We start from the raw sequence: 25,975 nt of genomic DNA on the forward strand, positions 1-25,975 counted from the left end.
GGCACATGCTTACCACATGGGCCAGGCCGCCGGTGGCCCTGCTGCTATCGGCCCATCCCCAGCTCTGGGAAAACAGTGCCAAAGCCAGGACCTGCCCAAGTCAGGAAAGCATTGGGCAGCATTTCCACGGGTCTCGGGATTCCCCCAGAGGAATTACAGTCACAGACCATGACTCTCCAAACTCAGGCATCAAAAAGCCCCTGAAAGTGGAGGCAGTGGGCCCACAGGGAATACAGCATCCCACCCCACTCACATCTGCACTCCCTGGTTCCCAGGACAACATCAGGCCTCCACAAATGGCCCTGGGTGATGCCAGCACCGACATCAGTAGCTTAGGCTGCACCCCAGAGCCCAAGCACGGAGGCCTGGCCTGCAGCCCAAGCCCCGGACTTGCAGAAACGAAGCTGTCAGGGCCCCGGACAGGCAGTCTGTGTGCTGCCTTCACTGTCGGCCGCATCGTGGGCGCCAGGAGGGGCTGAGTGGCAGTTCGCTGGAGGTGAAAACAGGGCCGAGCAACCATGCTCTCTGGGAGGTAAAACCCTGTGTGCCGCTTAATCTTTGCTTTCAACTTCTATTTTCTGAATTGTTTGCAGTTAACGTATCCCTTTCAGTAAAACCGTGTGTGCGTGTGCCACGCAAGACATTTTTCTTCCCAGAAAGCACACAGGCGGAGCTGACACCCCCAGTTCCTTGGGTCCTACTGTCACTTCAGCACAAAACCAAGTTAAAGGGAGTAGCAGGGGCTGCCTGCCGCTCGTCTGCTTCTGCTGCCTGTTCTTTCTCTTCGATATGTGCCGCTCCTGCGGCCATCCCCAACAAGAGCTAAGCAGCACGCCGCACACGCCAGTCCTGTGCATTTTCCACTTTCCTCCGCCAGCAGGAAAACCTGGGGTGGGTCCTGCCTTCAGCCATAGATGACAGGTGCCCAGATGAGCAGGAAGAAGCTGCCGAAGTCGAGGCAGATGCTCCAGGGGTGGGAAAAACCAAGCAGGAGACAGCAGGCTTCAAACATACGGTTTCCTCCTCAGTGCGGGCCAGCACCAGCCTCGGGGCAGGCGGTGGGGCAGGGGTGGCCCCAGGAATGGGCAGTCTGGGAGAAGCCAACTAGATGCCTGCCTGTCCACCAAGATGCCCATGGTGGGGACATGCACACAGCCATGGCACCCCAGGGGCCAGGGGACACAGAAGGGCAGGACATGCCAGCTACCATGACACCCACTTCTTTCTTCTCTCCTTGGTTTCCCAACCATGCGGCCTCCCTCCCTCTTCTCCCCTTTTCTAGTGCTCCCTGCCCCAATCCAGACCTCAGCTGTAAAGGGCCGCCACAGGACTTCTCTCCCCACCCCACCATCTCTCAGGAGCAGCACAGTCCCCTCAGTCTTCATGCCCCAGGCTTGTCTCTCATTGCCAAGGCCACGCCTCCTCCCTGCGGACAAGGACCCCCAGCCTTCCCTCTGATTTGCCCTTTGGTACCCAGCCTCTGTCAGGTTCCCCACCCCCACCCCAATGATGGGGCAGCTCCTCCCTGCTCCCACACGAACCATGGTCCCCCTCCGCACCATCCCCTCAATGACATGAGCCTTGTTCAGAGCTTTGAAAAGACCCTCCCCCGCCCCCACATACACACACATACAAGCACCAGGGACAACACTTCCCACACCATGCATCAGTTCAGCTTGGTCTCATAGAAACCAGTCGCCTGGTGGCCCTGGACTCTCAGGTGGTTCCCAGACTAAGCTTCGAAGCCTTCTCCTTGGAAGCCTTGGTGCTGCCAGCACAGCTCTGGGAGACACCTGCTGATGCTGGGAAGGTGTCTAAACCCCAACTCCTTGCCTAACTAGCCTAGTTTCTCAAGCCTGCATATATTCCTACCTACAGAGTTTGGAGCTCTGACACAGACCTGACCCCACCACAGCCCCAGCTGAAGGCTAATGACCAGAGGAGGTGAGATTCCTACCGAGAGCCCCTCCTGTTCTTGACCACCCCAGGATGCCCCTCTCCCCTGCTGCCCACCCAACCCACCATTCCAGTCTATACTTCCCTGACCTCAGCCACCTGGCCGCTGAGGGCAAGGAGGAGCCAGGCCCAACTACCTGAGTGCCTGGCACGTTCTTGTCTAGAAACTGAATGGTTTTGAGGCACAGGTGGTGTTTTCATTTCTTCTTCCAGTTGAAGATGATGCCTTTGAAAGAGAAAAGACAGTACGGAAGTGAACCACTTTGACAAAGCAGGTCACTGCCTCGTGGGAGGCCCACCCCAGAGCAGAGGCTATGGTTGGGGAGGAGGCAGCAGGAGGCTTGGAGGCCCTAGCCTGGGAGCCCCCAAGACCCTGAGAAGTCAGGAGACCAGGTAGGACCTGAGGAGAAAGAAGAGAAAGGAAAGGTGGCATGGAGTCACTGGCAGGGCAGAGGTATGGGGACACCGGCACAGGCCTGTGGGAGATAAGACAGAGCCACACCGTGACTGGGGGAAGGCCAGAGCAGGGCCAGGTGTACAGGCTTCCCACAGCCAGGAGGGATGGCCCAGGCCCAGGCTGGCAAAGTGAGGGGCCCACTGAGAATAGCTCTGCTCCTGACCCAGGGGGTGGGGAGAGAAAGCTCCAAATTTCAGAAAAAGGAAGAGGGAACTTTCTGGAACTACAGATGGGTGATCTTCCCAGAAACAAGAGAGTCAAGATCACAGATCTGGTGTTCTGTGCAGAACAGGCCTGATTCCCATGGGGACAGACTGAAGACTCATGAGGGGCACTGGGCAGTGGGGGCGTGGGACGGGACTGAGGCTCATGATGGGCACACACAGGCACCCAGGTGTCCTATCCCCTCTGCACACAAGCTCCCTCTGAGCACGTCTGAGAAATGCCTGCCTCATGTTCTTCTTTTAGAACTGGGATCAGAGCGTGTTGATCACAGCGTTATTACTGTCAGTGCTGGAGAACTTTACCCATGGGGCAGCAGGAACAATGCGCTGGTGGGAGCGGGGGTCGGGGGGAGCAGCTGGAGACCCCAAGGAGGTTGGCCCATTATAAATGGGTGGTGTGAATAGGATTTCACATGGCTAAAAGCATTTGAAGACCTTCCACCAGGCTGGCTGAGCAGACACCCTGGGGCAGAACTGGGCGCTGGCCCAGCACTGCCGTGGTCAGTCCTGTGACAGACAGGTTCCCACCCCCAGTCACAGAGACAGTGCACTGGCACAACTGGGCACAGCAGCCTCGGGCTGGGGGGAGACCCAGCCTGGCATCGCTGTGATGACACCCCCAGGCACAGCACAGCAGCCAGGTGGGGTGCTGCCCATTTGGGGACATCAGGGTGCTGCTAGTCACTGGTGAAAGGCAGCCACAGGAGGAGCTCACCTCTCTGGCTCTCCTCACACTCACTAAAGCACTTCCTTTCACTTTCTGCATGTCCCCTTGTCACACACTGCTGGGCACACAGTGCTCACTCAGGCCTGGATCTGCCTCCACCCCCAGTGCTTTCTGAGAAGGCATCTGAAGGAGGGAAAGACCTGGCTGAGTAGAATGGGTGGAGCACCCAGGGCAAAGGGGGGTTGGAGTGAGGGACACAGACCCCCCCCCCCAACCCAGGCCCAGAGCAGCATATGGGGATGGGGACCACATAGCACTGGCCTCACCAGTCTTCCCTTCCAGGGGCAGAAGCACCAGCCAGAGCCAGGACCCTTGTAGCATTCGGGAATGGGTGACAAAACCCCATGCCCCACATCCTCCACCCCAACACTGTCCGCTGACACCCCACAAATACAGCTTTACACATCAGTCCACTGTGTGCCACTGGCTGGGCCGACCCCATTCCCACACCTGCCAGCCCAGCGCCTTGACCCCTGGTCACCTTCTCTCCCCACTCTTGAGAGCCCAGTGCTTCTCAGCCAGCCTGCAGGGTGGGTTAAGACCCTGTTGCTGTCTGTCTTGTGACCTTATGTGCCTGTCTGCTCTCCACTCTGTCCCTTGCTCTGGCCAGGGTGTCATCACTACCTCTGCCTGTTAGACTCCACAGAGCCCTAACCCAATCACCCTTGACTCAAGCCTGTGCAGCCAGGGCGGCACCCCTCTGAAAGGCAAGAGGACACTGACCACAGACCCCAGAAGTTACCTGTCCCAGACCTTGAGGGCCCAACTCCCTGGCCCAGCCCCAAGAGTTAGCCTGCACCTAGCCTGTAGCCTTGGGGGCTGAACCCCATCTCACTTCCTTCCCCTCCAAGTCACTGCGGTTCAGATGTAGGACCTATGCTAGCCCGGGGACAACACAGGCAACCTCAGTCGGGACTATCTTCAGGGTATGTGGAGATTGCCCTGGAGTGCTCAGTGATAAAAGGCACCACAGTTTCAAAACCCCTCCAGCCCCTACCAGCAATCCTCCCCAGCTCTGTTCTACACTGGAATCCATGGGATTTGGTTGAAGGAAAGATTTTACTGCTTTTAGGGGGAAAAAAAAACCCTCTAAACTCAAGGACCAGGACTCATTCCCCACATTCTTAGGACAAATCCTGTGACCACCATGTTTGGCTCTGGGGAAGGGTGTGGAATGACAGCCCAGACCTCCAAGAGCTCTCCCTTATCACTGGGGGCAACAGACCCCTCAGGCCAGGTTCCTGAGAAAGAGGTGACCCCCTCACCCCACTGTGGACCCAGCCCAGGACAGTGGGGCAAGAGCAGTCTACCCCACAAGGCTAAGGTCACCAGCTTGGATACTGAGGAACCATGTCTGGTGAATACCTGGGCTGCTGCTGGTTCCTGACCTTGGTCCCAAAGCCCCCAATCCCCTCCCTGGAAACCCTGGCAACTGGACGCATGGAAAATTCTGAGTCACGGCCCATTTCTAGTGGCAATGGCCTGAAAATTCAGGTGAAGGCAGTGATGAAGACACTCAGGAGCCCATTCAGCTGACACCCCCAGACCTGCTGCAAATGACGGGTGAGACCAGGTGCCAGCCGGCCTCCAGGTGTAGACTGCTATCAGGACAGATCTGGGGGTGCCCCCATCTGCATGAGCAGGGCTGGGAGAGTAAGTCCTGCCCTCTGGAGCTGGAGTGAAGGGCTCTGGAGTGCACGGGCACCAGGCACTATCCTGAGGTAGTTGGGGAAGCGTTGCTGGGTGTTTGCCCAAAGGGCTTGGGGAGTGTCTTAGTTTGTTCAGTCTAGAACCAAATAGCACCAACGGGGTATCTTACAAACAGCAGAAATGTATTTCTCACAGTTCTAGGACAGGAAGTCCAAGATCAAGCCTCCAGTGTGGTCGGGCTCTGGGGAGGGCTCTCTTCCTGGTTCCTAGCTGGTGCCTTCTCACTGTGTCCTCACAAAGAAGAAGGGGCAAGGTTGCTCTCTGGAGTCTCTTTTAGAAGGGCACTGATCCCATTTGTGAGGGCTCAGGACCTAATCACCTCCCCAAAGCCCCACCTCCAAATATCAACACATAGGGCATTAGAGTTTCAACCCAAGAATCTGGGGGGTGGGGGACACAAATATTCAAACAATAGCAGGGAGCATCCCCCAAGGTCAATGTCATCCCTGAGAGCCAGCCATTTGTGCCGCAAGTAGTTATTTAGTAGGCATGGGCCTTTTGCTCTGCTTGGTGTGACCTGTTTCACTGGGAGAAGGGAGACACACTATGACACAAAAATGCACCGAGAGGAAAAGGAGGTGCAGTGGGGGGTAACGGCAAGATATCTCTCCAAAGAAGAGAGAGTAAAGCAGGATGACCACAGGGAGCACCCCAGAGCTGGGCAGGGGCCCCAGAGGGGCAACTCTGCCCTCCAGAAAAACTGAAAAGGCAGACACCTAAGGCCCTTCCCAAGCTGATTCAGGAACCAGGAGACACCTATTCTGTGCCTGGGAGCCCAAGGTGCCCTTGGGTTTTCTACCTCAGGCCTTTGTAAGGCTCTGTCTGCCGTGGAGTTATAGCAGTCCAGAATCAGAACATCCAAAACCCAGAGGGCACGCTGAGCACCCAGGGCTGGCTGCTCTCAATAATGGGCAGTGTAAGCAGAAAAGTTTTCCAGGTCATTTCCTTGTGGCTGGAAATCGTCCTCTAACATAGGAAACCCCATCTGCACTCCTGTGGCCCAGGATAAAGCAGACACAGGTGGGCACATGGCCCTGTGAGGGCCCCTGAGCGCTCAGGCCACCCAGAGGCTGAAGCGCCTCCCTGCTCTGGGCCCCACAGAAGGCTGGACACCCCTCCGGCCTCCTGGTCCTCCCCACGCCAGGAGCAGCCTGCAGGAATCTCTACTGGAGGCTGTGCCTGTCCAGCCTTTCCGCACAGACAGCTCTGGCTCTTGCCGCCCCACCCCTGGGGGAAGGACAGGGGGCGTGCCCGTCTCTGCATGCTGAAGGACAGCCAAACGGGGCCACCACAGACCATTTGTCCCCGGGGGATGTCGAGTGGACACCCGTTGCAGCTACAGCTGATATGCCTGAGCCAGAGGGTCTTGGGCAGGGCTGCGGGCTGTGCTCAGCTCAGGGGGTTCAGCACGGCCCTGTCACTCAGAGCAGGCAGGGGCACAGCCCAGCACATGAGCAGGGCACAGGAACAGCACGGCCCCCAGCGGCCTCTCCTGGCTGAGCAGAGGCGCCGGTCCGTGGGGGGCTGGGGAGCCCCTGCACCCATCACTCACAAATATCCTCTGGAGCAGTGAGATGCCAGGAGACAGCAAGGCAGGCCACGCTGGGGCCCAGGTGTGATCTCAGAGCCGATGCCCTCAGCCCCTCTATTCATTCAAAATATTCATCTCAGACCACACAGGAAGCATCTCGATGCCAAACACACTCGCACGCAGATGAAAAGCAAGCAGGAAAGGGGTATGAAACTGCGGTGCGACAGCTGAGAAGCCAGCCTCAAGAACGCTTTTATGCTTCCCTTTAGGAAACAATTCTCCTATCTGCAAACATACAATTGCTGTCCCCCCAAAAAAAGAAAGGAAGGAAAGGGGGGAAAATCTACAGATGGCCCAAAGCTCATGAAAGCAGTGACTCCTGCAAACAAGCAGCAGAACGCGTGCCCAGGAAAGTTATGAAAATAGCAAATATAAGTCCTGAGTGGGGTTCCCTGGCTGCGCGCCCCTGAGCTGCTGTGACAGCAGAGCAGAGCGCCCTCCACTCCAAGGAGCCGCGAGGAGTGTGGGGTGAAGCAAGTCTTCCAGCAAGCAGGATGTCTGCTGCTCCCGGGCTGCAGAGCGAGGCGGCCCGTTACCCAACTCCTCACGTCAGGGCGCCGGAGCTTCCCCAGGGGTGGGCAACTCCCGCCAAAGAGGGCGTGCTTCCAGAAGCCTCGCCAGAACACACCTGGACTCTCAGAAAATCCCTCCATGGACGTGGAGTCGCCCAGCAGGACTGGCACAGCACTTGTCACCACGGAGGGAGAAGCCGCTAGCCCGCTGCCCATCTCTGCGGCTGCCCACCAGAACGGCTCTGGTCACCAGTGAGGGGTCTTTCACCTCAAGGTCCCAGTTCAGCGGCTTCTGTGCTTTAGAAAACGTCAGGCCAGGTACAGCTGGCTGGGGCCCAGGATGGCTCCGATCCCTGGTGACCAATGATGCTCACTGAGGGGGGCCGCCACTTCCTAGGCTGAGCGCAGCTCCCCCAGGCAGCAGGTCTCCATAGCAACAAGACGCTCCAGGAACCTCAGGGCTGCACTGGCTTTCTGTGGCCCCGCTCCTGCTCCGTCCTCCCACAGCCTGGGATGGGCATTTTCTGGACAGGGAGAGCGGAGGCTGGGACACATGGCTGAGGCCACACTGCCGGGGAGGCTCACCCCACACACGGTGCCAGAGGGTAGGGGCATGAGCTGGCACCTGCTTCAAAAAAGGAGTTCTAAATTATTGGTCGTTGTTGTTTTTCTCCAAAAGAGAAGGCAGCAAAAACGTTCACTCAGGTGGCTGTGAGCATCACCGCCCGGGGGTAAAGCTCTGCTCCAGCAGGTTAAACACACAGACACACACACACCACCCAGACGCATGCAAACCCCACCCGCACACAACACATTCACATGCCACACCACTCACGCACCTCCTACCGGGCGCCTGGGGCTCGAGCACACACCAGCCTCCTTTCCTCCGAGGTCAGCACGCCCCGACCTGCTTTCCACATAACAGCACTGGCCGGCTCAATCTGTTCTCACTCCAAAGCCCAGAGTCCTCAACAACATTCCATTTTGTCTCTCTGTTTAAATGACAAAGCATATCAGGCAAAAAGGACATTCTCTGATAAACGCCCCCCCCCAGAGGCTCCAGAAGGAGCGCCGGGAAGCAGCAGGGAACAGCCGCAGCTGGGAGGAGAGCCGGCAAGCAGGGTGGAGCTCCAGGTCCAATGCCCAGACTGTTAGTTAGGACTTAACAAAGGGCACGGCGGCACTGGGTTTTTGACAAACTCCCAAAAGGATTAGGGCTTTGGACTTCTAACACTTTTCAATACCAGTCTAATACCTTTAATTTGTGTCTTTTCTCCAACATTACAAAAAAAGTAAATTCTTCACCAAAAAAAGAAATCAAATTCTGCATACATCCTTGAAAAGTGTCCCTTACGAAGGGAGAAAGGATGACAAGGCTTCTCAGTGCCCAGGTAGGGAGGCTGCCCAGCACTTGACAGAAAAAAATCTGGAAAAGCTGAAAGGTACAGCGCATGAACCAGTAACACCAGAGAATCATCACAAAATAAATGCAACAAATAGAGACATTTCCTTCAGTTTTGGGTTGGGGGAACTCTCCCCCACAGTGATCTCAACAGCCCCTGCTGCAGGGAAAGGCTTTCGACACAGGTACACACCGGGCGTTGGCGGTGAAACCAGGAGGGAGGGGCCACAGGGCAGCCATGCCCAACCCAGCAAGAACTCAGCCTGTCGGTGTAGAGAGAAGGGAACCAAGGGGCCCTACGTTCCCACAATGAAGAAGGGACCCTGGATACAGGCCTGGGTGTTAACTGCAGAGCACCTGAAAGGACACGCCACCCCCCAGGGCCCTGCTTCACGGCAGGGCACTCCCGAGACAGCCAGCATTCCCCGAGACAGCCAGCCGGGTGGCAGGAGGCCCTACCTGTCCCCTCCAGCCCAAGCTACTTACATGGCAGTTACTGTTTAACAGCAAACACCAAAGCATCACCTTGTACCGAGGTGTAAAACTAGTTCTCACCTTGGCCTCCCAGGAGAATCCCGCATCCATCAGATGGAGAGAGCACTGCTTGGGCTCAGAAAGACTTATAAGTCTGTCAGATGGCTTCCAGAAGCTCCAGTTACGGGGATCCGAACACCCCAAGATAAAAGAGGCATCTCCCCCAAATTTTCCATGGACCTTAATCAACCTCAAAGCCAGTACAATCCTGGTGTGGTGTTTACATCAGTGCTCCCTGTGCCTGGGCCCCTTCCAGTGCTCCCCGGCCTACGGCCCAGCCAGCTGTCTGCAGTGGGGGCCCTTTGTGCCACCCCCGCCCTGCCTCACCACAGTTTAAAAGAAAAAGTCAATGAATCACTAGAAGAAACATTCCTCCTATAAACGGAATATAAATGTTTATTAAGAAATTATAGTAACCGGGTCAGGCATTTTGGTATCTTAGTCACTCCAACTAATTAAAGAAAAAAAAAATCAAAACAGAACACCATCCCAGAAACTTGAGACAATGAGAACTATTTCCACAAGCACTTTGAGCCCCAGCTCTGCCAGTTGCCAAGGTGATCCAGTGTTTACCTCCCGTTCTGTAGGAGGCGGCCGACTGCCCAGGAACAGCCCACCAGGCTACCACATTGGGAAGGGCTGCCAGGGCATCCCCAGAGGGTGTGAGGAGGAATCCACCCCATGGGGTCTCCCAGGCTAAGCCGGAGAGACAGCACCAAGGAGAGGTGTCTTCAGGAGCTCTCAAGCCCCTGGGGCCCTACTCCCCAGCACATCTCCTGCCTTAGTCCTCTGGGCTGGAAACCCCTGAAGGCAGATTTAAAATGTGCTTACATCCTGGGGTGCAAGGAATATGAGGAGAAGGGGGAGGGGGAGAAGGGGAGAGAGATGAACCGGGGGTAAGGGGAGGGAAAGGGAGAAGACATGGAAGGGGAAAGAAGGGAGAGGTGGAGGAGGGGAAGGGGGAGAGGGGAGGGGAGGGGTAGGAGAAGGGGGAGGAGAAAGAGGAGGAGGAGAAGGGAAAGGAGAGAAGTGGAAAGAGGGAGAGGAAGACTAGGGAAAGGGAGGGGGAGGAGGAAGGGGAAGGGGCAAGGGAGGGGGAGGAGGGAGAGTAAGACTAAGGAAAGGGAGGGGGAGGAGGAAGGAGAAGGGGGCAGGAGAAGATGGCAGAGGGAGAAGAGGAGGAGGGGAAGGGAGGAGGAGGAGGAAGGGAAGGGGACAGGAGGAGGGAGAGGAAGACTACAGAAAGGAAGGGGAAGGAAGGGGAAGGGAGCAGGAGAAGGGTAAGGAAAGTGAGGAAAGGAAGGGGAAGGGGACAGGAGAAGGGGGAGGAGGGAAGAAAGACTAGGGAAAGGGAGGGGGAGGAGGAAGATGGTAGAGGGAGGAGGCAGAGAGCATGAGAAGTGAGAGCACTCAGGGCTGCACACTTAGCTGGGTAGCTAAAGAGCTTCCGTTCACCTGGCCTCAGTCAGGCCCCCATACCAGGCTGTCTGCCCCAGCGGGAAAGGTCAAGGGCAGAATGGCTTGAGAAGGACTCCATCAGAGACCAGGAATGCACACCCTCCAACTTGGCTCCAGGGTCCCCACTCCACTCTGAAGGCCAGACCTGCCCAGTACACACTGCTCCTTCCTTCTGTGCTCTTGCAAGGCCCTGGCCTGAATGTGAAACAGCCCCACTGGGGGGTCACGGAGAAAAAGCCGTCCGCTGAAGCCTGTGCCACCTGGCCAGACACCTTGTGACTGGCTTACTTCCAAAGGAACAATCTCCTGAGCTTTGGCAGGAGGCTGACAGTGCAGATGCGCGCGCGCGCGCGCGCACACACACACACACACACACACACACACATAAATATCTGTCTTCTGAGGCCATGTGTAGTGCTGAATGTGGGACAGGAGGGCCTGGGTATGAGAAGGAGTTTAAGTGCTCAGTTCAGATGCAGGGAGACAAGTGAGATCAGGGAACAGGAAACGTAAGTGGAAGTTTTTAGAAGGCCAAAGTTAGTACACGTTAAAATGAGGCAACCCATCCAAAGCAAAATGCTAACATGTAACACCCACCAATCATCAGGGAAGGATAGCTTCAAATGGGAACCTAGAAGAAGCCAAGGCTGAATCTCCTGCGAGACCCAAAGGCCTGACTGTAACTGAGGACAGCCACCTCCATGCTCACCAACAGGGCAGCAGGATGCCCATGATGGCAGACGCTTGTTGGCCGGACCACAGACCCCGCACAAACAGGGCACCGCATAAAATGCTGAGACTACATTTCATCACCATAAAAGACAGCATCCTGCAAAGCCCCTCAGACCCTCGTGATAATCCCCTAATGCATAAGGCCAAGTAGCAAAGTAATTTTAGAAAGCAGGACATGCCATGCAAGCAGCCAAAAAGGGGTACTCTGGAAAAAACGAGGAAGCCTTGGGAAACTGCCCTTAGCAACACAGGGGTGCAAGGAGCCTGAGTCCCTTGTGGGTCCTCGCACAGTGCTGTGAGGGACCGCCTCCCCCACCACACCATTCAGAGATACAGATGGAAATCCAGGGTGTGAGGCCGCTGGAAGAGGCAAGCAATCTCCCTGAGGAATCAGAGGGGACCTGTGCATGGTGTCTCCAGGGCCTGAGTCCCCCCATCTGCCCTGCCAAGGCCATTCAACACACCTGCTAGGAGAGGACCAGGGGTGGAGACCTGGGGGCCACCAATGACCAGTGGACAAACCAGACACGGCTGGTCGGCTGGTCCGGGGGAATGAGGACAACAGGAAGTAAGTCAGGGAAGCCCACTGCAGAGTGTTAACTAAGACAACAGAAAGACTGCTAAGGAGCTGGACTGTCTAGCACTTGTTAAAATGGCAACTATGTAATTAGCTCACACTTACTATTTCTCTTTCATGAAAGTATGTTGAAGTTTGTTACTGGTAAGATGTCTGAGGTGTACCCAGGGTACCAATACCCAGTTTCCAGACCCTTCCCCTGATCCCAGACACAGTTTTGAACAACCAGCCCAGCTGATGGCCCAGGCAAAACATCACTGGGCAACAAGGACACACCTAGGTGCCTGGGCCCTGCTCCTCTCCCCTAAAGAGTGGAGCTCTAAGCTGATATATGCCTCTTCTGTTTCCTCTCTTTCCCAATACTTCCTTGCAGAAACCTCTACTTTTGATCTGCCAATAACTAACTTCTACCTCTAGCCCCAAACCAAGTTCCCTTTATCCCTGGTGTATGAACATCTATATTATTAAAAAGAGTTAAAGACAAGTGAAAAAGCTCAGAAATGGAGTTTACAGGGGTGGAAATTCCTCTCTAAATCATAGATCCTATGCATACTCAAGGAGAATGAGCTCAGGTCTACTTAACGCAAGAGTGTCAGGAAGCCCCAACGTGGGCCCTTGACCACAGGCCAAGCTGCCTGGCCATCACCTTGCTGATGTCCTTCCATGTCTCTATGGTGGTCCTGGGTGAGGGACAAGAAGCCTCCTGAGCTCCTCTGAGCCCACTTCATCTCCCCCCCATTCCCAAGCTTCCCTCCAATTGGCCAGTGTTTGCAGGAGACAGTATGTGCCAGGATTCCACTTTCAGAGGCTCCTGAGACAGAAGCCCAATGCAGGCACTGAGCCATGTGTTCTCCGGTGAGTGATTTTAATTTGGGCCCCCATTCCTTGCAAAGCTCTTCCATGATATACCCTGGGCTCTAGCTCCAGTTATGCCCTGTGCTCAGGTACCATGGGTCACCCACCTGTGCAGGGAAGGCCACGCCCCTGTGGCAGCAGTACAGGGACATTTAATCTGAGGCATCAAGCCTCAGCGCTCTTCCAAGCAGGTCACCTTGGGACAGACTGGCCAATTGCCACAGAGTGTGGCCAAGTTCCTGGTTAGCAAGTGTTTTTGTGTGATGAACCTCAAAAAAGGAGAACAATAAACAGACCCCCCCAACCTACCCCCCCCAAAAAAAACCCCACCTGTACCCTCTGTTCTGTTTGTCCAGAATGATGCTAGTTAAAACTACAGACTAGCTAGTTGCTCCCACCATGCACACAACACCCAACAGCAAACAGTGACGATGCCCGGGCCCTGGGTCCCAAGAGGAACCGGCGGGGAGTCAGTGCTAGGGCACCAAAAGGGGCAAGGGCATCAGCAAGGCAGAGCTCCCCCCTGTCTGCTTACCACGGCTACTTTCAGCTGAAGGAACTCCATGCCTCCAAGAAGCCTGACTCGCACACAGCTGATCCACAGATGCTGGTAGATGGGGTTTAGGGTGACACTAAGATTGAACTGAATAAATGAACCAGAATCACAGGTCCCACATAAACATGTTCCAGGTTTGGATGCAACAATAAACAGGACAGTGTGTGTGTGTGTGTGTGTGTGTGTGTCTGTGTGTGTGTCTGTGTGTGTGTCTGTGTGTGTGTGTGTAGCCAAACAGCAGAGCTTTTGGTTGGGTGAGGATTTCTGTCATACATCAAGTGCCCAGTGTCAATCACTGCCAACAAAGTGAAAAGTTAGCATTCGAGTCTCCATCATATTGACCTAGAGCAGGGCCCAAGGCCTTCTGGGTTCAGGGTCCCACCCTGTGGGCCATTGCAGCCAAACCCCCAACACCCTCCCAGTCCCACCACAGCAGCTGCTTCCAAACTGCCAAGCTGGAGAGAACATGCCAAAGTTTAATTCCATTTTGATGGGAAGCTGACTTCTCAAGAAAATAATCCCATTTGGGGCTACAAAAGGGAAGTAAAACAGACTCAGGTGTGTGGACTTAGATCAATATTTGTTTTTTTCTGGAAAGCATGCTGAGACCCACCATGACCTTGAGGGTATCCACTGGCTGCAGGCTCTACCCAGGCCTGGGGGATGGGTCACGTATGGCCACAGAGCCAGGGTGCCGGTGGGCTAACTAAAAAAAAAAAAAAAAAAACAGGCTATAAATACCATCTGGAAACATTTTCATTCAAAATAAAATTAGGGCGTGTTGTTTGTCTGGGAAGGGAGCACCTAAGACTTGGCCAAGCTATCCTTTGACTTTAAAAGGACTCCCAGTGGCAGGACCCAGAAATTCTAGCACTTGTCCAGTCAATGAAGTTGGAATAAGCAGCAGAAACCTACCAGGTGGACCAGATGGAAGGGAGTTGAATAAAGATGACCAGACACTGCCCCTGCACCAGCCAGGCACCCGGCTATACACACAGGCCCAGCAGCACCCCAACCCTCCAAAAACCCAGTCTCAAAGCGTCACTCTACTGCTTACTTATTATCAAGAGAAGAATGTCCCTTTATAGTGAAGAAACCTGGCAGACACCCCCTTAACCATGGACGTGATCCAGCAACCAGATAACTGGACATCACGTGTGCCCATGGTGGTGCATGGAAGTGCCCAACGTTACCTGTGTCATGTTTTTGACCAAAGCTGTTTAAGCTGCACCTAATCAGGGGGAAGCAACCAGACAAATCCAGACTGCGGGATATTCTACAAGACAACTGGTCTGGATCCCTAAAATGCCAATGCGACAAAAGGCCACAAGAGAAGGGACTGTTCCAGACTACAGGAAACTAGAGACAGGCCAACCAAATGCCATGTGTGATTAACTGGATCCTGCATCCTATAAGGGACATTTTGGGAATCATTAGGGAAACTGAATATGGACTGTATGTTACATAACACATACTATTTAAAGAAAGAGGAGAGACAGGGAAGGGACAAAATACAGTACTTGGAGGAAAAAAGGAGGAAAGGAAAAAAGGATAAAAAAAAAGTGTGACACAATATTTAACTGATGAGTCTAGGAGAACGTACGAGTGTTCACTGTATTTCAGAACAAGAATTTGTAACAGGGGGAGCAGTGTGCTGGGGACACTCAGGCTTCTAATACCATGAGACACCGCCCACCTGTCACGCCCCAAAACACAGGTCCAGACAGGAGTCGCAGTCAGACACAGCAGGTATACCCGAACTCAGCAGTGTGGCTGGCCAGGCACAAACCTCGGCTCCCCCCTCATTTGCTGTGTGACCTTGGGCAGATTTCTCAACCCATCTGAGCCTTGGCATCCTGATTTGAAGACTAGTAACAATAATAGTGCCTATTTCATAGGGTCCTTGTGAAGATTAAACAGCTTACTGGAGACAAATGCAAACAGAACCATGCCTGCCCCTAGCAAGCAGTCTACAAGTATTAGATACCACTGTGAGAGCTGAGTGCCTCATTCTAGAAGTTTTCACTTCAGAAGTAGTTTAACTGCTTTCTTAAAGCACAAACCAGACACACTTTAACAGTGTCCTAGTACCTCGAGATCACTGTTATAAAATGCCAGTTATGACAGAATGCAGGCCTCAGGGACGACTGGGGAGGACGACACACCCCTCCACTAACAGCCCCACATTTGTTCCAGTGCTCTTTGGTTTTGTTGGGTTTCTTGAGTGGTATATTTAAGTACACATGCATATACAGATGCATACATATTAATAACTTGGTTTCTTTCCTTCCTTGCTTGTAGCTGCTATCAACACATCTCCCCCTTCCCCTTTCAATTTGCTATGTCTAGGAACCCAACAACCAACTGGGTTCAGAGTAAGGTCAGAGCCAACAGGCCCGAACCGTGTCTGGGCTGCCGTGAGCTCGGTTCAGTGAGTGGACTTCAGAGCACCTACTCTGCAGGGGCAGGGCCCCACCTCTGTTGTGTTCCACATTTGAAGCCCCACGCACAGGACCTCTGGTTAAGTGAAGCATGGTGCTATCAGCTTGTTCACACAGGAGGGGCTCCAGCCCTCTTTTAGCTAGGGAAGGGAAAGTTTCAAAAGGCATCACACCAGCCTCCTGCCCAGTGCCAACAAGCCAGGAGGCACAGGGGTGGGGTGGGGGGGCAGGGTGCACACACCTAACTGCTGGAGGGGCTGAGCCCTCACCCAGGGCTGGGCCACAGGGTAAGCCAAGTAAAGATGATGGGAGGTCATGAGGCATGAGAGAGTAATGGTGGTTTCTTAGTGTTGTTTTAAATGTTCTCAATATGATGATCTCACACGTGCAAAAGGAGAACTAGGAGAAGTTTTTTTTGTTTGTTTTTTTTGTTTTTGTTTTTTTTTTTTAAAGGGCAGCAAACACTGCAGGAACCTCAGTACTGGGCAGACCAAGACCTCCATCTATTTCCTTTAAAAACATAATGTGCTATTTCCTTTAAAAACATAATGTGTCTTTTCAGTCAACATAGTAGCTCCACAGTGCATTGAAATGCTGTCTACACTACAGTCAGTAACACGGCCAGAGCTCGATCTTACAGAAACGCCAGCTTCTCTGCTCCAAGACCGACACCAGGGTCCACTGCTGCAGGCATGAAACAATAAAAAACGGGAAAGGCAACGTAGCTATCTTTCCAACAGGTGAAAGGACCAACAAATTAACGTATAGCACAGCTACACGGCCACACATTGGAGTACCACACAGCCAGGACAAAGAACGAAGGTGCCTCGTTAAACAAGCACATAAGAGAAGCTGGGGGGAGAACGTACTGGCTACGATCCTGCATGTTTATTTTTCAAATGTCAGTGTGGATGCACACACATGCATGATGCAAATCCATTAAAAGGGTCTGGAAAGGGACACACCAACATGAGCTGATGGTGGTTAGCCAGAGGAGGAGAAGGCTAGCACATTCTGTCTACACGCTTCTGCACTGTTTGAAGAATTTCACAACCAGGCCCACTGGCAGCCTGGGACCATGAGGGAGCAGGGACGGGAACTGCCAGCCTGGATGTATCCTGAACAAAGTGCTGGCTTGCTGCCAGCCTGGCTTTGCCCTTGGTGAAGGCAATCCCAGCTGCCCACTCTGCACTCAACAGGCTGCCGGTCTGAGGAAACTGCGCAGGAGGGCACCTGCGAGGGCTCCAGAAGAGCAGTGTGGCTGGAAACCAGGGTCTGCAGCCAGAGTTTGTGTTGGAGGAAGGAGCCTAAATACCCTGCCCCAATAATCTCATTCATGATCAAATCCCTTATTCGGTGGCTCAAGATAAACTTCAAACTAACCCCACCCAAATTATTACAGGAAATGGCTGAGAGAATGCAATCTTACTCTACTTCCACCCTCCACCCCAAAGAGGGCCAGATGACCAGGGATGTGTCTATCTTGAGGTCGGCAGGAGGGAAGAGCTGTGCACACCACAGTGCCCTCCCTTTCCAGCCAGGCCCCCAGAGTTGCTGAAATGGACCCAGCCCAGGCAGCTAGCAACTGGATGTTTTAGCTCCCGGTGCTGCAGGGAAAACAGGGCACAGAGGCATTCTGAAAACAATTCTTTGTGGGAACAAATAGGGAGGAATGTATTCAAGGCGTCTCTGCCAAGAAAGGCTGAGTGACCATTCTGCTGGGGGCCTGCCAAGCCCCACCACTCCAGACAACAAGTAGGAATCTCCAGGTGAAGTCCCTGGCCAGTTCAGGGGGAAGATCTGCCCTCAGAGGACCCTAGGCATTTCCTTCTGAAAGTCCTGAATGTTCACATCAAAGCCCTTCAGCCTCCAAGAAAATATGTTCCTGGTCTTGCTACTCCCCAAGGCAAGACAGCAAATTCCCAGATCTGGACTGGGAAGGTCTGACTAGCCAAATAAGTGGCTTAAAAAAAAGAAAAAAAAAAAAGTGGGTTGAGTTGCAAAAACGTTAGCGTCTTTGTTTCATCACGTGTTTGCTATAACATCAACAATTACCTAAATGTGACAGGGTAATCAGTCCCCAGGAGACTGGCACACAACTAACCAGGACAGGCAAGCTCTTTTGCATTCAGTCCGACAGGGAGTGGGGGTGAGAGATCACAGCAGAGTCAGGGAAGGCCAGGTTTCCCCAGAGTCAAGGCTGAGCCTTATACTTCCCAAAGGGCTCTCAAACTCACAGCCTAGTTTCCCACAGATTTTCCACGTGGTCAGGGGAGACATCACCAAGCTGCAGGGAGGTCTGGGAACCCGTCCTTGGCCACAGGGCTAAACAGAGCAAGCCATGAACTGCCCTCTTGGCTAGAGTGTTTTTGATATTCACCCCCTACCATGAAATCGCTATGGGTGAGTGGGGTGGTGGTGGTGGCCGCTCACAGTGAAGTAAAAGGCATGGCATGACCTGAACCACTGCTGTAAGGGACCCCCCAGAAGCTGCTGGAAGCCCACAAACCAAACCACAGCTATCTCAGAACCAAGGTCTGCTGCTCAGGTCTTCCCAGGGTAGCCTGGCCTCTCAGTCACCGCTGTGGCCTGTGGGCTACCCTGTCTCCTCTATGAACACCAGATAATTATGTTCTGCACACCTGGGCACAGGCTGGAAATGGGCTCCCCAGAGGCTAAACCAGACACCCTCCAGAGGCAGGTTCCTGGTTCATAATCAGATTCACCTGGGGCACCACTTAAAACTGTGTGTTCCGTGGAAGGTCAGTATCTGGGACCCGGAAATCTACATTTCCAAGGGCCCCAAAGGAACCCCGTACACTCCTGAGGACTCGGAGGTCTACATCTGCTCTGGAGGTAGGGCACACCTGGAGAGCAAGGCCCGCTCCCTGCTCTTAGACCCAGCACACTGCAGCCAGTGTGGGTTTCATCTTCTTCTGCCTGCTTAGGGTTTCAAAGCACCCCAGAGAGACTGGGTTCCACCCCACTGGGGGAGGCCCGGGTTGCCATCGCCTCTGCTCATCCTCTAGCCAAGGGATCTGCTCAGGGACACTAGAGCCTGAATGAGGGACCCAGCTAACTCACAAGCTATCCTCCAGCGCAGGCCCCCATCCAAACCTGCCCCGCCCAGGACAGAGCCCCACCCCTCAGCCAGCCCCTCCGCAATTCTGGAACCCCACTAGCCCGCTGGAAGGCCAAAGTGAAAGAGGCTGCGAAGTTTCCAATCCTTAAATTACCGGGTACGGGCCTCGCCCCCCAACGCGGTCCTCGAGCCACGCCCCACGCAATGCCCCCGCCCCCGTAATCTGGGTGCTCCAGGATCCCACCTTAGTTTGGCCCCTCCTCCATGGCCACGCCCACCCTTGCTGTAACGTTCCCAAGCTGAACCAACAGCCCTACACTAACCCCACCCTCTATCTCGGTCCACACACCCTTAATTCTGACTCAGAATGAGTAGAAATGGCTCCGCCTTCACCCTCGACCCCACCACCAGCCACGTGATCTGGGGCGCCCACAGCAAGGGACCAAAACCGCGGGGGCAGCCTCCGAGGTAAAGGTCTGTCTGAAATCCGCCCGCCTTGACACCTGCAGACCTCGGGACATTTCAGTTCCAAATTTACCAGGAGAAGGGGGTCTTTCACTCCAGGGTCTTGAGGACTGCAGTTTTTAAGCCAGTCTTTTAACCAGTTTCTGTACTGTTTTATAAATGTGAAGTCTAAATCGCTGGTAACAAGGTAACTGTATTTATACGGGTTTTTAACCTGCTCCAAATGCGGAAGAATTAAGTGTAACAGAAGAATTAGCGTGAGCCCAGGAAAAATACACAGTTCTTTAAACCAAACTGGGACAGAAAGGTTGCATCCCACCTTTGTGTTTAAAAAAACGAAAAACAATCAAAGACGAGGTCCCGGGCCCGTGGGAAGGCGAGGGCAGCCCGGGTCGCGGGTCAGGCGATGGTCTTCTGAAACCGACACCCCTGTGCAGGTGCCGCCCGCACGCATCCGGCACCCGGCAGGTGAGAGCAGGGCCGAGGACAGGGCGGCGCGGAGGAACGGGCTGTGGACTGCGAGCTCCTTTCTGGAGAAAGCGCCCCCAGGCCGAGGAGCCCCCTCGGGTCGGGCGCGCCCCCGCTGGCCGGATGGGCGGGGCTCCCACAAAGAGCCTCGGGCCGAGGCCCCGGACCGCCCCCCGCGTCGGCCGCTGCTGGCTCCGGTTTCGACAAATTAAACCTTAGGGCGCTGGAAAAATTACAGGAAGAGGAGAGCGAAGAATGTGCCGAGTGGCTGGAGGGAGCCCTGTCCCCGCGTGAACTTCGCCCGCCGCTCGCCCGGGCCGGGCCGGGCGGGTCCCTCCCCTCCCGAGCGCGCGCTTGGCCGGCGGGGGAGGGGCCGGCAGGGGAGGGGCCAGGACGAGGACACCCCCCTTCCCCCGCGGCCCCCAGGCGCCCCCGCCGCCCATCTCCAGGAGCAGCACGCGAGGCCCCCACCCGACTCGCCCGCACCTGCCCGCGCCGCCCCCCGGCCCCCGCGGGGTCTACGCCCGCAGCCCAGATGACGACATCCGCCCCCGCGGCCCCGCCCGAGAGTGCCCAGGGAGGGGGCGTGCCCGGCGGGGGCGCGGTCGCCCAGCGGGCGCCGGCTCCCAGATCCCGGACCCGCCTCGCTCTGCGCGCGGGGCCGACCACAGGACCGTGTGGCGGGGGAAGGGACGAGGCCCCGACAGTTCCCGGCCCGACCGCCCCTCGCGCCCCGCCGGCAGCTCCGGGGGCGTGGCCCGGTGGCTTGCGCTGTCCCAGTCCGCGCGCTCGGGGCTCCCGGGCGGCCCTACTGACCTGTGTGAGTTCTCAGGTGCGCCTTGAGGTGCGAGGATTTCCCGTAAACTTTCTCGCAGCCCGCGTAGTGGCACTTGTGCTTTCTCTGCGGGGACTCGAGGTCGGCGCGACTTCGGCCCCGCCGGCCCCTTTGTCTGAGGCCGGGTTCGCCGCTCCCCGCGGGCCCTGGCTCCCGCTCCGGCTCCAGCCCTGCCTCGAGCTCGGCCTCGGGCTCGCTCCACGCGGGGCTGAGGGGCGCGGCCGCCGCACCTTCGCCGCTGGGGCAGGCGGGCTCGGGGGCGGGTGGCGGCGCAGGCGGCAGGCGGCAGGGGGTCCTCGCCTTCCGGGCCGCGGCGCCCTCTCTGCGCTCCGCCGGGGCGGGTGCCGGCGCTTGCTGGTTGAGGTCCGCTAAGATCCGCGCCACCACGAAGAGCGAGGCACTGTCCTTGCCGTCGCGGCGCTCCTCGACGCGGGGCAGCGTGGCGGAGACAGCGGCGGCCGCGCCCTCGGGTCCGGGCTCCGGCCCCTCCCGCGGCCCGTGCACGACCGCGCGGCTAGACATGGACACGAGGCACTCGGCGGCGAAGTGGTCCACATAGGCGGCGGCTGCCATGCTGCGGGCTCCGGCCGGCGGGCCGGCGGCACTGCTAGTCGCTGCGAGTCGTCAGCGGCGCATCCGCACCCACGGCCTCCCGAGAGCGGGCGGGGGGCGGGGGCGCGGCGCGCCCTCTCCGCGGGCTGGGCTGGGCGCGCAGCCGCCTCTGCCGTCACCCGCGCGGCTCCGCGTCCGCGAGGCGCCCGCCCGGCCGGGCACCAAAAAGTGAGCGCATGGGGGGGCGCGGGCCAGTGGGGTCCCCGCGCAGCGTCAGGGGCGGCCTGTCCTAAGGATGCCGAGCAGCGACGTTAGGGACTACCTCGCCAAGTCGCGGCCGCAGCCTCGCCGCGCATTGTGGCAGGCGGGACAGCCGCCGTGCGCGCCGCGGTTCGGTGTGGGCGGCCCGGCCCCGGGGGTGGGCGGGGCCGGGGCCACATCTGGCCCCGACGTCAGCCCCCAGCCACATCCTGGCGGCACAGGTTACAGGCGGCGGCGGCCACGGGGAACTGCGCGCGCGGAGGGGGCGGGGATCCCAGAGCGCGCATCGTCAGGATAGAGCGGTCGCGCGCCCGCGTCTGAGGAGGGGGCGTGGCCTAGGACAGGGGCGGACGCCGTTGGTTCGTAGGTAGGCGGTCGGACCAATCCAGACGGCCAGGGGGGCCGACCCGGCCTTGGGGCCTGCGCGCGCCAATGGGCGTGCCCTCTTGGCCGGCGGGAGGAGGAGCGGAAATTTGAGCCGGGAGCCGGGCACGCTGACGCAGGACGTCCGAGGGCGGCGGGCCGGGGCGTGGCTGCGCCGGGACCGCTCCCCACCCCACCCCACCCCCGTAGCAGCGGGGAGCCCGCGGGGCATTTTCCTGCTAGGGCTTCAGTACGGTGACAGCCTCGAACCCCGGAGTGGAAGGGAGCGCTCGGGAGGGCGCCCCTTTGTGCCTCCATCCCCGCCTGCGAGGGGCGCCAGGGATGGGTGCGCCTCGGCGGGGCTCGCCTCCGCTTCTCTCTTTCCTTCCAGAGCAACGTTTGCACGGCGAGGAGGAGTGTCCGCTCCGGCTGGGCGCGGGGCTGCCGGCCTGGCCTAGGGGCGGAACAACCCCCCGTGCACCCCGCCGCAGCAGGGTTCCTAGGTGGCAGCGCCTCGAGGCGCAGGCCACTCGCCCCCTCCATGCTCCCTCTGCTGAGCTCCGGGCCTCGGTGCGGCCCCGCTGGGAGCGAGGTCACGGGTGGGGCGGGGCCGCTCCCGCAGGAAGGACCGCTGCTTCCCCGACTGGCCCCGGGAAGCCGGGGACCCGGCGGGGATCGCGCTGCCGGTGAGCCTGTCAGCGGGAGTCGGACTGGCCCGGGGCTGGTGGTTAACCTGGCAACATGGGTGACGTGCCCACCGCGTCCTGTGCTTGCCGGAGTAAACTACGTGCTGGTGCAGCCTGCGCTGCTGTTCAGGGAACGCGGGGCCCCTTCCTCCTCCCCGCCCGAGGCCTGCTGCCAACTTCTCTAGGCTGCCCCTCTCCCACCGCGGTGGGGAAGGCTTCAAACGCCACCAGCTGCGAGGACCCCGCCCACCGCGCCCCACCCACTCACCCACCCACTGTCTGGGCCTCCCGAAGGAAATACTCCGCTGCGCCCAGTCCGCGTACTCCTTGCCCTGGCCCTGCCAACTTGCCCCTGACTCTCACCGGCGCCCTCACCATCATCGCCTTGACTCCACCATCCTTCTACAGTCCTAGGCCATCGCTGGGGAGGCCACTACATAACTTCCCACTGCCTCAGAATCAAGCACCGCAAGCCCCTTTCCGGACCCTAGCCTCCAGCCCCTGAACAGGAAGACTGAGGCCTGGGACTGCAGCCCCTGGGTGGTTTGCCTTAATGGATGGTTTGCACGTGTCTGCCAACCGCGAAGGGAGCCTGCTCGGTGAAGGCAGCCCAGGCGCTCCAACCCTGCAGATCTGAGAAGAGGGCTGGGTGAGGGAGGTCATCCTGCACACAAGATTAAGAGTGGCCATTTCTCACCAAATTAATTTGAGGCCTGGTTAGAAAAAACGTCTTTCTAGGTAACAAAGAAGGAACTGAGAGAGACGTTCTCCTTTGCACGCTAAACAGTAAAGTGGCATGGATGATTGGCTGCCCTGGGTGTCTGTAACTGAAATCCTAAACTTCCTTCTCACTGATCAAGTTGGAGCCCTCTGGGAAGACTACAGGAATGCTTCCCTGGGTGGGCCCTGTAAGGGCCATCTGGGTCAGGTCCCTCTAAGAGGGTCTCCTGGCAGGAAGAAATCATTCTGTAGGGCAGATTGTGTTGATGACATTTAAGAGATTTGTGTTCTGACCAAATAATGATTCAGAATGTTCTTGTAGTCCCACCACATGCCACAATCAGTCACTTCATTAAGATGGAGCTGGCCCTACACCTACTTGCCAGCACCCATCCCCTCTCTATTCCCCTCCAGCCGGGGTGGGGGTTTCTGCCCCAGTCTTTGAGATACCACATCTCTTGGCTTTCTCCATGACCCCTGCTGTGATACCCCCCCACACACACACACCACGTGCACTCACACTGGCCATCCTCCTACAAGTATGCAGTATTCTAGGCATTGGGCCACAGCCATGGACAAGACACCTGCCCTGGGTGAGGGGAGGCCAGCCTGGGTCAAGGGTCCTCTGCATTGCCACACACCCCACCTCCATCCACAGCACTAGGCCTCTCCGTGAGTGCTGAGTGCAGTCTCCCTAAGGGTTTCATCTGTGCCCTGTGTCATTCCAGATGCAAAATTCAGCCTCTTGGCTGATTTCTTACCCGTTTGATGATTGTTCACTGAAAGCCTCAGACCCCGCAGCCTTTACCATGTAGAAGTATGTTCCAGTATCCAGAGTTCATTTTTCTTCCCCAGAGCTGTGAGTCAATGCTTTTCTTGCTAAATAGGGTTCTGACAGAGGTAGCTCATTGTATATACGAGGGTGAGTGGAGATCAAATGTCATATGGAAGGAACAGAATATGCAAAAGCAGAGTAGGGAAGATCATATGAGAACAAGTAGATGGAGATGTATCTGGGGAGAGTAAAGAGGTCCAAGACTGAAAAGGTGGCTGGGGTTTCTGGTAAAGGTGGTGGGCTGATTCCAATTTCTGGAGCCTCCTGAAACAGCAGTAAGCTTGTTTGTTGTAAGACAGAAATTGCCAAGGATGGGGAGAGCAAGGGAGGAAGTAACAACACAATTGAGACTACAATACTTAGCAGACTGGAGAAAATGAAATTCTGAAATGATAGGCAGGAACAAAGCTTGGTATCTCCAGAGGGTTCATGAATGGGTAGCCCTAGGTATCTCTGGACATGAGTGTGAATGAGAGGCTAACCTAAGAATAAGCTGGAAAGCCTGGCTAAGAAGCAATGAGTTGCCCAGATCCCCTCCCTAATTCTGCACAGCCTTCTGCATCCTGACGAAAGACTGGATGGTTATTATCTAAAGAAGGTATAAGGGAGCATCTTGGGTTGGGAGACACCAAGCCCAATTGACAGCAGAGGTGTCATAGTGGAACACGGAGATTAAATGAACCTATAGATACGGGATGCTGAGACCAACCCCTGTCCCCTTTTTGGCATTTCAGATTGCAGGAGCCAGGAGACAAAAGGTCTTTTCTGGGGCATCAGACCAGGCCAAGGGAAATACCTAAACTTTTTGACTTCTGTGGTTGCCCAACTAAGCCAGATCACCCAAAGGAAAGGTCGCTGTTAATGAGCCCCATGCATGTGTACAGGGCTTCTGATCAGTCCTTCACAAGCAGCCAAAGATGACCTGGCATCTCAGGAAAGCCTTGTGTCATGAAATCTAAAGCCCCAGTGGATTTTTTTTAAAGCAACTTGGAAGAAACAGACTATACAGAGAGAAGTCCACACCAACATAACTACTAACAATGTCATCAGAGAAATTAAGATATTGCAACCCATGAAAGCAGGACACATATAAAGAAACATTCAGAGAACAAACATAGCTCTTGGAAGTTTAAAATAAGATGCAGAAAGGAAAAAACCCTCAAAAGGAAAAATGGAAGATAAAGTTGAGGGAATCCCTATGAAAGAGAATAAGGGGTGCCTGGGTGGCGCAGTTCATTGAGCATCTGACTCTTGATTTCCACCCAGGTCATGATCTCAGGGTCCTGGGATAGGCCTTGGGTCAGGCTCTGCACTCAGCATGAAATCTGCTTGTCCCTCTCCCTCTGCTCCTTCCCCGCTTGTGTTCTTTCTTTCTCCCTCTAAAATAAATAAAAAAATTTTTAAAAAGTAGAATAAAAAAGAACGCCAAAATGGGAAATAGAGAAAAAAAATAGAGAACCACCCAGAAAGTCCATTGATCAAATAATAGGAACCCCGAATGAATGATCAGAAAAAACACGGGGGTGGGTGGAGTCATCAATGAATTAATCCAAGAAAAGTCTCCACTACTGAAGAATGTGTGTTGAAAGGGCCCACAGGGAGCCCAGTACATTGGGGAAAAAATAGCCCTACCCTAAAGCAGATTGCTGTTGGAGTTAAGAATAATGGGGACAAAAAGTGTCCTGACAATAGAAGCAGGTCACATCAGGATTGTCAAGAGTCAGAATGGCTGTGGGCTTCTCCACAGCCACAAGTAGAATCTAGAAAGCAAGAAGCAAAGCCTTGGGAAATCTAAAATTATTTTCCCATCTTCACCCTGAGTACAAACCAAAGTTTTAGATGCACAGGGTCTCACAAAATTTACCTTCCATGCATCCTTTCTCATGGTAGGAAGCTACCAGAGATAATGCTTCCAAAATGAGGAGTTCTATCAACAAAGAGGGAGGCATGTAGTCCAGGAAGCACTCTACATGGGA

General features: G+C 55.8%; 1 protein-coding gene across 1 annotated transcript in view; it reads right to left on the reverse strand.

The window, feature by feature from the left end:
• Positions 1-21,240, reverse strand: part of KLF13 (Kruppel like factor 13) — a 44,256-nt gene extending 23,016 nt beyond the window's left edge. The window contains exon 1 of the mRNA XM_040642666.1: positions 20,564-21,240. Within this exon, the coding sequence (XP_040498600.1) occupies positions 20,564-21,155 (592 nt within the window). The 5' untranslated portion in view covers positions 21,156-21,240. The remainder of the gene's footprint in view (positions 1-20,563) is intronic.
• Between the last annotated feature and the right edge of the window lie 4,735 nt (positions 21,241-25,975).

Source organism: Ursus maritimus, unplaced genomic scaffold (genome assembly GCF_017311325.1).
Source record: "Ursus maritimus isolate PB19 unplaced genomic scaffold, ASM1731132v1 scaffold_27, whole genome shotgun sequence".
Classification (NCBI taxonomy): Eukaryota; Metazoa; Chordata; class Mammalia; order Carnivora; family Ursidae; genus Ursus; species Ursus maritimus.